The sequence below is a fragment of the Crocodylus siamensis genome, chromosome 4 (assembly GCF_052110815.1).
Source record: "Crocodylus siamensis isolate JL-2025a chromosome 4, ASM5211081v1, whole genome shotgun sequence".
In the NCBI taxonomy this organism is placed as follows: Eukaryota; Metazoa; Chordata; order Crocodylia; family Crocodylidae; genus Crocodylus; species Crocodylus siamensis.
This window is the reverse complement of record NC_143398.1, coordinates 118,751,936-118,764,659: the sequence shown is the minus strand read 5'-3', so window position 1 is coordinate 118,764,659 and position 12,724 is coordinate 118,751,936. Positions and strand designations below refer to the sequence as shown.

The 12,724-nt window shown below is 46.6% G+C and overlaps 1 protein-coding gene across 1 annotated transcript in view; it reads right to left on the bottom strand.

Annotated features, from left to right (window-relative positions):
* The window catches only part of PIK3C2G (phosphatidylinositol-4-phosphate 3-kinase catalytic subunit type 2 gamma), a 367,788-nt gene that overhangs the window by 317,423 nt on the left and 37,641 nt on the right, over window positions 1-12,724 (bottom strand). Inside the window, exon 6 of the mRNA XM_090041603.1 lies at window positions 860-930. Within this exon, the coding sequence (XP_089897729.1) occupies window positions 860-930 (71 nt within the window). The remainder of the gene's footprint in view (window positions 1-859; window positions 931-12,724) is intronic.

The window sequence follows — 12,724 nt, the reverse complement described above, 5'->3', positions numbered from 1 at the left end:
AAAGGACCTGGGGTTATAGTGGACAGTAAGCTAGATATGAGTCAACAGTGTTCCCTTGTTGTGAAGAATGACAGCATACTGGGCTGCATTAGTAGGAGTGTTGCCACCAGATCAAGGGGAGTGATTATTCTGCTCCATTCTGCACTGATGAGGCCACATGTGGAGTACTGTGTCCAGTTTTGGTCCCCCCACTATAGAAAGGATGTGGACAAGTTGGAGAGAGCCCAGCAGAGGGCAATGAAAATGGTTAGGGGGTTGGGGCACATGGTGAAGAGAGGCTGAGGAAAGTGGGCTTATTTAGTCTGCAGGAGAGAAGATGGAGGAAGGATTTGATAGATGCTTTTAAGTACATGGAGGATGGTTCCAAAAAGGATGGAGCTAAACTGTTTTCAGTGGTGACAGATGACAGAATAAGGGGCAATGGTCTGAAGTTCCAGCAAAGGAGGTTTAGGTTGGATAGTAGGAAAAACTCTCTCACTAGAAGGGTGGTAAAGCATTAGAATGGGTTACCTAGAGAGGTGGTGGAATTTCCATCCTTGGAGTTTTTTAAGTCCTGGCTCAACAGATCCCCACCTAGATCATTCCAGCCAGGGTTGGTCCTGCTTTGAGCAGGAGGTTGGATTAGATGACCTGAGGCCCCTTCCAACCCTAATTTTCTATGATTCTATATAGATTATTATTCATTTCTGCCACACAAGGGAAGGGGTCATAAATAAAAACTGTTGAGTTAATTCTGTTTCAATAGGTGCCAACTATGTACCCCCTTGGGCTCTGAAATGATGCTTCTAGACGACATAGGTGCTGACTGCAAAAAAACAAAGATATAACTGAAGCTGCTCCAATCTATTAATAGTCTTACCTGGATAGTTTCCAAATACATGGATACCCCAACAGCTGATTCAGATTAAACTGACTTTGGTCATCTTCATGCTGTAGGCAGAGGGACATGTGAAGTATTATAAAGGTGCTGGAACGAAATATATCTAAACAGCACAAATATTATTGGTGGTTCATAAAGTCAATAGGTTTTAAGAATAAACCTTTCACATCTTTTTTTGTCTCCCCAGGGAGTAGGATAGTTCAACATTATCAGGTTTTTTCCTCCTCTTATTTTCATCCAAATGAAAACAAGCAGTCAAATTAATATGAGTTCACAGAGTATTTCAATTTTTATCAAACTACGTTTTATTTTCATGGAAAAGATAGCTCCCTGCTTTTATAGCCAGCTCTACCCAACTTTTCACATGGAGGATTAAAATGCCTTCCCCCCTTTTCAGTTACTTGAATTTCAGAAGCTTATTTGGGTGCAAACAATCATTGAAATCACCTGACTCAGACTAGGCAGCTCATTTTAAGCTGCCTAAACCTGAGTCTGGTGTCAGGTTCTGCTGCCTGCAGGTGTTCACCTAGGCAGCTGGAGGTGAATTAGGAAGGGAGGAGGAGAAGGGGGACTAATGGGATCAGGGCGGGTTGGTGTGTGTGTGGGGAGGGAGTGTTAAAACAACAGCACAGCCCTAGTGGCGGGGCTTTCCCAGCCCCAAGCCTATGCTATGAACATGTGCAGGCATTCATTAGGCAGAGTTAACCCATTTTAGTTCAGGTAAACCAAGGCCAACATAAAGTTAATTCACCTCCTGAGGTGAATTAATTTAGATCAGGCATTCCATTTTTTGGGCAGTTTAAATTCTGGATTGCTTACATGGCTGGGCATTTAGATTGACATAACCTTGCTTAGACTGATCAAAATATAATGCTTGTATTTTCCCCTTTGTTATCTGTATTGCAGTAACACCAGTTGAGAATCTGGGCACTGCTGGTCTAGGCATTGTACAGACAAGCAATAATGTCATAGTCCCTGTCCCTAAGAGCCTATTCTCTCAAAAAACAGGAGCTGCAACAAAAAGAGGAGACAAAAACAGGGCAGCATGGAGAAAACAAATGTCCCCAAATAGGGTTTCTTATAATTACTTTAAGCTCTCCCTAGTCCTCTCTTTTGAAGCTACAAAAATATCTGAGTTCCTTTCTGCAGTGTACTGAAGCTTGAACTTCACATTTCATTATACTGAAGCAACTAGGAGCGGAAGAGGCAAATCATTTAGACTTTTTGTTTATATTTAAGAGTGCAAGTCTAAGTTTTCAGTTGGCTGAATCTCTGTAAACCTGGGGTGAGCAAAATATGGACTGCAAAACAGATCCAGACTGCCAACTGATTGCATCCAGTCCACAGCTACCCCTGCAGTGCTCCACATTGGGTTAAGGCCCATGCACTCCTGTCTGGGGGCTCATGCCATGCTCCTGCCCTGTGCCCATCAACAGCTCACCCCAGCCCTAGCCAGTGTGCACAGCTTCCCAGCATGCCGGCTCCTGCCACTACTGCAGCTGTACAAGCTTCCCCCGCCTCCAGAAGTTCCTTCTCCTCCTCCCCCTCCTGTGCTGCTCCAGGCAGGGGCAAGCTGCTGCCTTGTGTGGCTGCTTGTCCAGTGTGTGGGTCTCCAGCTCCAGCCCTGAGCCACCTTCTACCTGCTCTGCCTGCCTGATGCCATGAGCAGCCACCTGCAGATAGCTGAGTGGTTGAAAGGTGTCCAGGAGCTTCAGCTGGAGTCCCACCCACTGGTTTAGGAACTGCTCCACTGTAGCTTCCCAGCCAACTGGAGTAGTGCAGCAGGGTCAGGAAGAGGAGCTCCTGGAGGCGGGGGGAGTCAAGTAATACCTGGGTGACTGCAAGAGCAGCCCCACTAGGAAGCTGTGTGTGCTGGCCAAGGCTGGGGTTGTTGGTAGTCATGGGGTGGGTGCAGGCAAGAGCAAGGTGAAGGCTGCCTTGGATAGGAGTGGTGAGCAGCTGTGGGCCAGATGAGGGAGGGGGTTGGATTGCCCCTGCACTTGCATTGCCCAGGTGAGCTGTTCTGCATGTGCCCCTCCACCCCCCCAGCTTCTGGGACCTAATGCACATGCAAGCCCCATCCATACACATGTACACCCAACTCCCCCCCCCCACACTAGATACAAGAATAAGACTATTTTGAGCTGTTATGCAATCACCTCTATATACACAATTACCCCCCCCCCCATAAATCAGCACAAAAGTATTTTTTGAAATTAAGAGTATGGTATAATTGATGTTTGATTTTTAGAGTGTAACATTTTTTTTATGTATAATTTGTTAAAATGATATCTTCTGAAAAATTGCGTGTGCGGCTCTCGACAGTTCACCAAAACTCATTAAGTGGCCTGTCAACTGAAATAATTGCCCGTCCCTGCTCTAAACTCTAGTGTTGCTATCTCATTAAAAAGTGCAAGAATTATTTAAGATTGAGGAAGGCACACTGCCCTCTGCCACCCATTTCTGAGACCCATACATACTATTCTTTCTTACAGAAACCATCATGCGGCTTGATAGTGACTTTAACGATTTTAACCTCTACTTTAACACCCAATAATAAACCTTAGTTTACTGCTGCCTTATTTCAGCTGATGACACTTGCTAATATTTTGCTTATCTGTTTAGAATAGTGGAGCCTCTGAGTTAGGTCTCCCTTCTCTTTATATTTCACTCCACCTTTGTTTCTTCATATCTTCAGAACCCTTTAACTATTTCCCTTTTACTAGGCATCTGGCTTCCCGCTCCTCCCCCCACCCCTTCCTCATTGCTGCTCATTCCATTGAGAAGTGAGGATCTGATCTCTGGTAGTGGTTGTGCTTCTGCAACACATTCGGTAGCACTCCTGTCACTTGTCAGATCTTGAAATGCCCTGAGGTACCACTTGCATATAACGAAGTGCTGCTCCTGAGAAAGAAACTATGCAGAGCACTGCATGACTGCATTCGGCACCACTGTCAAGATACATACCATTCTGATATTCTCACTCTCTTCCAAAGCACAAGCTCCACAACTCTGAACCAGAGCAACAAGCAAGGAATCTTTCTAGTTCCTGTGCCCGTATGCTGGGTAACAGGAACATCCCTCAAGCCAGCACCATTCTTAGACAGAGCAGCAGTAAAGCATCTGCACCTAGATTTTTAGTGGAGAACCAATGGTTTAAAAATAAGTTTTCCTCATAGGTGAGGTGCATGCACATTCTGCAAAGTGAGAATGCACTTTAAAAACATCACTGTTTGACTTTGTCTCATTGTACAATGCTTATAGATTCATAGACATTAGGGGCTGGAAGGGACTTCACAAGATCATTGAGTCCAGCCTCCCTGCCATAGGCAGGAAGTCTGCTGGGGTCAAATGACCCCCACAAGATAAGCATCCAAATGCCATTTGAATGAGTCTAGAGTAGGTTCTTCTACCACCTCTAGGGGGAGTCTGTTCCAGACCCTGGACACTTGGACCATAAAGTAGTTTTTCCTTATGTTCAGTCTAAATTGGCTTTCCAGAAGTTTGTGGCCATTAGACCTTGTTTTCCCTTGGGGAGCCCTGGTGAACAACTGTTCTCCCAGATCCTGGTGTACCCCTCACTTACATGCTTATAGGCTGCAACCAAGTCCCCCCTGAGCCTTCTCTTCTCCAGGCTGAAGAGTCCCATGTCCCTCAGCTTCTCCTCAGGCATGCTCTCTTGGCCTTTGATCACACAGGTGGCTCTCCTCTGGACTCTCTCAAACTTATCCACATCCCTTCTGAAGTAAGGGACCCAAAACTGGACACAGTACTCCAGTTGCAGCCTCACTAAGGAGAAGTAGAGTGGGAGGATGCCATCCCTAGTTTTGTTTGAGATGCATCAGTAGATGCATGCCAGAGTTTGGTTTGCTTTGCCAGCCATGGCATTGCGTTGGTGTCTTATGTTCATTCTGTGGTCAATCAAGACCCCCAAGTCTCTTTCAGTCATGGTGCTAGTGAGTGTAGCACTGCCATGCCTATAATATAAGTATGTTGCTGTTTTTTCCCCATCAAGATGGAGCACCTTGCACTTCTTTGCATTAAATGCCATCAGGTTTTGGTCGTCCCACCTTGCAAGCCTGTCCAGGTACCCCTAACCTGTTCTCCAGTGTGACTGCCTTCCCCCATAGTTTAGTGTCATTCGTGAACTTTGCCAGTCCGCATCTGATGCCTGAATCCAGATTGTTAATAAAAATGTTCAAGAGTACTGGCCCAAGTACTGAGCCCTGAGGGACACCACTAGTCACCGTGTGCCATGTTGATTTGCTCCCATCAAACAGTACATTTTAGGTCCAACCCTGAAGCCAGTTCCCCAGCCACTGGACCATGAGATGGTTGTGGCCACAGTTTTCCAGCTTAGCCATGAGGACACCATGGGTGACCAAATCAAAGGCCTTCTTGAAATCCAGATATATGACATCAACATTGTCTCCCTTGTCCAGGCAATGTGTCACCTAGTCACAGGAGGAAATGAGGTTGGTCAGGCAAGACCTTCCAGCAACAAAGCCATGTTGGCTAGGACTCAGAAAGCTACCTTCCATTACCCTGCAGCTGATGGAATCCTTGATAATTTTCTCCAGAATCTTTCCCTGTCCTGTGCCCTGTTGTGCGAGAAACTTATCAGAGTCAGGAGAGAGGTGGCGGGACGCCATGCCAACAGCTGATCGCAGTGAAAGTGAAACCGCTCCAGCCACTGCGGTTGAAGATCAAAGGAAAAACCTGCAGTGGAGCCAGGTGGAGCTGGGAATGGCTCCCATGTCCACCTGGGCATGCTTTATAAAAGCATGCTGAGGGTGATTGGCTGGGCAGGCAGGCAATACCAGCAGAAAAGACCAAGCCGGAAGGAAGCCGGGGGGACCGGAAAGAAACAGTGACCCTGGCCAGCCCAGAGGGGCCAGAGAATCCAGACGATCTGGAGGAGAAGGCTTGGTGACTCCCCTCAGAAGGGGAGCACAAAGGGAATGCTGGGCCAGCGAGAGTGCAAGGAGTCGCTGACAGACCCAGTGTGGACCAAGGCTGGCAGTTGCAGTGACTGGAATGCCGGCAAACACAATGAGGATGGGACCCTGACCTGAACGACAGGCGGCAGGTACCAAACTTGGGGAACCAACGATGTGTCAAGGGAGGCTGGAGCCTGGGTAGAGCCCGGCTTCATGTAAGCTGAAGAGCAAAGAGGGGCTGCAGAGAGCGCTCAGTATTAGCTTCACCAGGGGCCAACAACCACAGCCCCTAACGAATTGAGCACTGGGGAGAGCATAACGCAGGGTGTAGAGGAGGTGCAGCCCTCAGAAGAAACAGGCATGAGGAAGGCCAAGGGAAAGTACCAGGGGGGCAGGACCAGACATCATCCTCCTGACTGGAAACTACTTATCATTAAAGATGTGGCAGGAGAGAACCCTGGGGCTCTGACCCAAGGCCACTCCCAATAGCCTGGCCGTGCAGCCCAAGAAGCCACAGCAAGGTTCGTGAAGAACTGAAACGTGCGACGCTCGGGAGAAGGGCATGGGAGATTACACCTGTCTTGCAAGAAAAATCCTTCCCTGCACACCCCACATTAAAGCATTGGCAGGGCCCAATTTAGAGATAAAGTGACAGGGTTAGAGATCATAATCTGGTACCTGAATGCATCTAATAGCTGGATTACAAGAAATGGCTACCAAGTGGTATTACTGATAAATCCCTAGAGTAGGGATTGCTATGAAGCAGCATTCTCAAGGCTTTGAAATTCTGAAGCATTTTGCAGTTGTCTCTTCTGAAGGGAAAGCGGGTGTAATTCACACAAAAATAAAAAGGTGCTGTATGTACATATTCCCATACCAGGGATGGTGACGTTCTCAAAGCTATTCCAGCTTTATGAAGAAGACCCTGAATGACTCTGAGGGGCCCAATCTTGTTACATGAAGAATGAACTATGTGCTGCCAAACTCCAAGCATTCAAAAATGATGAGTCAGCTCATAAAAAACAAAACACTTAAGTGTAGCTTAATATTCCTGGAGTTTTTCACATTTTAAATAACAATATGTTGCACTTATTTTTTTCCTGATTTTCATGGTTCAGCCTTTAGGGGTCACATTCTTAACTTTTCTCCAGAACAGTGAGAAGCAGAAACTTGTGTTAAAAAAAATTAAATGAACATAGTTTAATGTTTTCAAAAGGTTGAGTGTTTTTTAAAAATGTATCACAATATCCATAATTAAGTTATGAAATTTAACTCTACTCCTCCAAACCTTTATTTCAATGAGACTGAGTGTTCACCCCAAGATTGAGAAGAAAGTTTATAACACACAATGGCATATAGTGCATGTCTGTCTCATTATGGTATCCACTGGGCCTGATTTTCTTGCTTACACTTCTGCTTGTAAGCAGAAACCTTTTCTTTTCCTGTTTGAGTCCATTGTTGCAAGCTTTCCCTGGAATTAAAGGAAAGCTTTGGTTATGCTACTTATGTTAGCTTTAGAGTTGTTAATGTCTTGAGCTATTATTAGTAACAGAGGCCTGTAGCTCTCACATTTATGTCAGTTATCATAAAGGAGTGATCAATAATTCATTTCAACATATCTTAAAATGTCATCATCCAGCATGAAGCCAAGCTGCATGTTATTAGTTTTAGTTCAGCAAATTATTTGACACAACAAATGTTCTCTAATGTCCTGAGTGCTGCTAATTTATCTTCCAGGACTGTTCAGTGCTTGAAATATCACTGCTTGAAAGACTACTTTTTTTTTGTTAGCAATAATTCTACCTCGTAATGGTAACTATTTTTGAACTGCTAAATGCCAAGAGCAACACATACACAGTATTCTTGGCCTCCACAGTACATTACAGTATATTAAGCCTCATTTAGACCTGTCAGCCTAGAACAACAATAAAATAGGCTTTGTGCACATTAATGGGACACAAAAGATTATTTTAAGGTGCTTCAGGATTATTAGAGATTCTTATACACAAGTAATGTTTTTCACATCACTTTTCTGTATCACTGTCTTAAAACACAAAGAAATTCCTTTTGTTAGGGAATGCCTCTTGTTAGGAAACAAGAAATATTTCTTATCACAAGATACCACTGACTTCATTTAATAGATTTCATAGCCTATAGGTATGAGGTAGGACATCTTGCATTACTCTCTGTTGAAAGTCATCAGGTTTGTATCTGTCCACTTTGCGAGCTTATCCAAGTTAGCTTGGATCCCCAGCCTATCCTCCAGTGTAACTGTGCTTCCCCATAGTTTGGTGTCATCTGCAAACTTAACCAGTTCATTTCTGACACCCAAATCCAGATCATTAATGAATGTATTAAAGAATACCGGTCTGAGTACTGAGCCCTGAGGGACATCACTAGTCACCATACACTGACTCAGTTCCATCAACAATCACACTCTGGGTTCGACCGCCAAGCCAGTTCCTGAGCCATCAGGCTGTAAGGCTGTCAAGGCCACAGTTCCCCAGTTTTGCAATGAGGACATCATAGTCAAGTCAAAGGCTTTTTTGAAATCTAAGTAAAAGATAGAGATGTACTGATACATCAGTCTGATATTGGATCAGTATTGATATAAAGAAAATTGGCTGTATCAGATATTGGCCTTATGGGACCAATGATTTGGCCAATAGATGCCCATGCTGCGCACAGCGGCAGCACAGCACTCAGGCAGCAAGGAGCACAGCCGGTAGCATGGAGAGCTGCCTCCAGCTGGTAAATCTGGTGTGGTGGAAGGGGATGGGGGAGGGAAGGGGTGTGGGGGGCAGATCAACAGCCCCTGTGGTGAGCCCCTGCCTAGGTCGGGGGGGGTGTGGCTCGTGGGGGGAGGGTGGCTCCCGTCAATGCTTACACCCCAGGAAAGCATGGGAGGGGTGTGTGGCTCTGGAGCTGTGTGGAGCAGGGTGGCCTGCAGCTGGGGCTGCATGGGGCTCTTGTCAGTGGGGGCTGGGCTCAGAGCGGGCACTGGTGGCACTGGGAGGATGTTGCATAGACCCCAAATTTCACCACCACTCTGCTCCCAGCACCACTGCCGCCAGCCACTGCCCTGGCTCAATGCCCTGCCTCCACCCACATGCTGAGAAGAGCCGGGGCTGCACCGGGCAACTGGTGGTGAAATTTGGGATGGATGCAGAATCCTCCCAGCGGTGCTGGTGCCCACTTCAAACCCAGCCCCTGCTGAGAAGAACCCCGCATAGCCCTGGCTGCAGCCCGCCCCACCCTGCATATATCCAGGGAACACATGCCCCTCCCTTGTACCCTCCCACAGCAGCAGAAGCCACCTTCCCTCACCAGACAGTGCCTGCCTCTGCCCCCTCCCTCACCACGGGGGGCATTCCACACACTTTCTCCCACAACAGATTTACCAGCTGTATCAGAAATCGGATCAGTATTGGTTGATATGCCTCCTTAAATATCAACTATGTGCACTGGTCCCAAAAATCTCTATTGGTGCACCCCTAGTAAATGACATCAACCTCCCCTTGCATCCAGGTGTCACATCACCTGGTCATAGAAGGAGATGAGCTTAGTCAGGCACAATCTACTAGAACCAAAGCTGTATTAGCCATCTCTCAGAATGATCCCTTCTGTCAGCCTGTTGTGGATGGATTCTTTGATAATTTTTTCCAAGATCTTATCAGGGATTGATTTCATAGATTTCATAGACATTTGGGCTAGAAGGGACCCCGAAGGATCATCGAGTCCAGCCCCCTGCCCCAGGGGCAGGAAGTCAGCAGGGATCATAGGATCTCAACAAGATAAACATCCAAATGTGTTTTGAAGGCATTCAAGGTGGATGCTTGAACCACCTTCGGTGCCAGTCTATTCCAAACCTTGGGGGCCCAGACAGTAAAGAAGTTCTCCCTTATGTCCAGCTTGAATCAGTTGTGGCGCAGTTTGTGACTGTTCGAACTTGTCATCCCTTTGGGTGCTCTGGTGAACAGACGTTCCCCCAGATCCTGGTAAGCACCCCTGATAAAAGTATAGGTGGCCACCAGATCACCCCTGAGCCTGTGCTTTTCCAGGCTGAAGAGCCCCATGGCTTTCAGCCTCTCATTATAAGGTCTGTTTTCCTGACCTTTGATCATGCGCGTGGCTCTCCTCTGCACTCTCTCAAGCTTCTCCACATCCTTTTTGAATTGTGAAGCCCAAAACTGGACTCAGTACTCGAGCTGTGGCCTCACCAAGGCCAAGTACAATGGGAGAATGACATCCTGGGATTTGCTTGAGAAGCATCTATGGATGCAAGCCAGCATTTTGCTCATTTTACTAGCCACAGCATCACATTGAAGGCTCATGTTCATCTTCTGGTCAATGATGACTCCCAAGTCTTTTTCTTCTGTAGTGCTAGCCAGCATAGCACTGCCGAGCCTATAAGCATACTGAAGGTTTTTCTTACGAAGGTGGAGAACCTTGCATTTTAAGTGTTAAACACCATCAGGTTCTCATCCATCCATTTCCTGAGCCTGTCAAGATCTGCCTGGATCATCCTCCTGTCCTCAGCTGTGGATGGTGTCATTGGTGAACTTGGCCAGCCCACTGCTGACACCAATGTCTACACCTGATTGAGGTCAAACTGACTGGCCTGTAGTTCCCTGGATCTTCCTTCCTTTTTTGAAGATAGGAACCATATTGTCCCTCTTTCAGTCTTCAGGAACCTCTCCTGAGTGCCACGAGTTCTCAGATATCCATGCCAATGGTCAAGCTATGATATCAGCTAACTCTTTTGGCACTCTTGGGTGCATTCCATCAGGGTCTGACAGCTTATGGATATCCAGCCTCTCAAGACATTCCTTCACAAGGTATTCACCAAATGTAGGTGTATGGTCACCTGTACCCTCATAGTCCTATGTCCTGTCAGGTGGGGTGACCCCATGTGAGCTGGTGAAAAACCAATACAAAATAATCATTGAGAAGATTATCTTTTTCCTAGGTGTCAGTTGTCAGCTACTCCATTCGATGCAGCAGGAGTCCAGTGTTGCCCTTATTTTTCTTTTGATTTCCTATGTATCTGAAGGAGGACTTTTTATTGTCCTTGATTCCTGTAGCCAGCCTGAGCTCAGTATCAGCTTTAGCTTGTCTGGTTTTCCTCATACAGGTGTGGGCCTGTGATGCATAACCCTCCATAGATGTATTTCCTATCTTCCATCCCTTATAAGCTTTTCTTTTAAGATTGAAGAGGTCCATGAGTTCCTTATTTAGCCAGGGGGGTTTCCCTAGGCCTTTTACTACCTTTCCTGTGGGCTAGAATAAATTTCCCTTGTAGTTTTAGGATCACGTCCTTAAGGAGCAGCCACTCTTCTTGGACACCCTTCCCTGTCAGATTGTGATCCATCAGGGCCTCAACAACCAACCTCCTGAGCTTGTGAAACTCAGATTTACTGAAGTTGAGGATTTCTGTGTTGCTGACTGATTTGCCACCTTTGCGATGGATAAAGAAGGTGATCAATTTGTGATCACTGTAAGGTTGAACCTTCCGTTCAAACCTCAGGTCGCTCACTAGATCACCCCCTTTGGCTAGAACCAGTTCTAGCAGTGCCTCTTTTTGTGTCAGCCCATGGACTTCTTGAGTCAGAGCTCATCAATGCAGGTGAGGAAGATGTGCAACTGATCAGATTTGAATGGGTGAATGCTCCTGCCATGAGATGTCAGGGCAGTTGAAATCACCCACGACAACCATGCACTGAGAACATGCAGCCTCTGTTTGTTTCCTAGAGTATTCATGGTCAAGCTCTTCCTCATGGTTAGGAGGTCTGTAATAGATTTCTATAGTAATATCCTCTTCACCATATTCTCCCCATATTCTAACCCAGAGGGTTTCAAGTTGCCCTCCTTGGGTGCCTATGTCAGCTATTAGGGAAGTGTACTGCTCCATGACATGAAGAGCTACACTTCTGCCCTTCCTCCTAGCCCAATCCTTCCTGTACAAGGTATAGTCACCTATACCTGTGGTCCAGTCATAGGTGGAGTCCCACCAGGTCTCTGTTATCCCTGTGAGATCATATTTGTTGTTGCTAAGCAGGAGGGCCAGTTCCTTTTGCTTGTTCCCCACACTCCTGGCATTAGTGTACAGGCAGCTAAGCCTGCCATTTGAAGCCCTTGGCTTCTTTGTGTGCTTAGGAGAGTCCTGTCTTTTGGCTGGAGTAGGGGTAAGTTTGATTGGGTTTCCTGATCTACTGATTATGTGTTTGTCCTCTCTTGGGCTTGTTTCAATGGTTGTCTGCCCATCCCCCAGCAATCTTAGTCTAAAGCTGTCAAGCAGGTCAGCTAATCCAATTGAAAAGAGCTTCTTTCCCATTGGGGTGAGGTGGAGGCCTTCTCTTCCCAGCAGGCTGCTGCCACTCTCCCTGAGGTGTGGACTGTGATTGAAGAAGCTGAAGTCTTTATAGAGGCATCAATGCTTCAGTTTTCTGTTTACCTGTTCAATACATCTTTTCTTCCTGTTCCCATGGCCTGTAACTAGGATGATTGAGGAGAAAACCACCTGTGCCCCCAACCCTCTAAGCCCAGAGCCCTGTAGTCACTCATGACCTGGCTGGGATTGCTCCATGTCATGTCATTTGTGCCCACATAGATGAGGAGCATAGGGTAGTGGTCAGTGGGCTGGATAAGTTTTGGGATCCTCTCATTTACATCCTGGATACAGGCCCCTGTAAGGCATCAGACCTTGTGGGTTAAGGGGTCAGGGTAGCAGATCGCACCCTCAGTCCTCCATAAGAGGGAGTCTCCCATAACTACCACTGTGCACCTCTTCTTAGGTGTGGCTGGTGGTTGCCTGCCTTCCTCAGGTGCCAGCAAATCTTCAGCCTCTGCTGATGTTGTGAGGGGTTTGTATCTGTTGTGAAGTTCTAGAGCATGGTGACCCTGG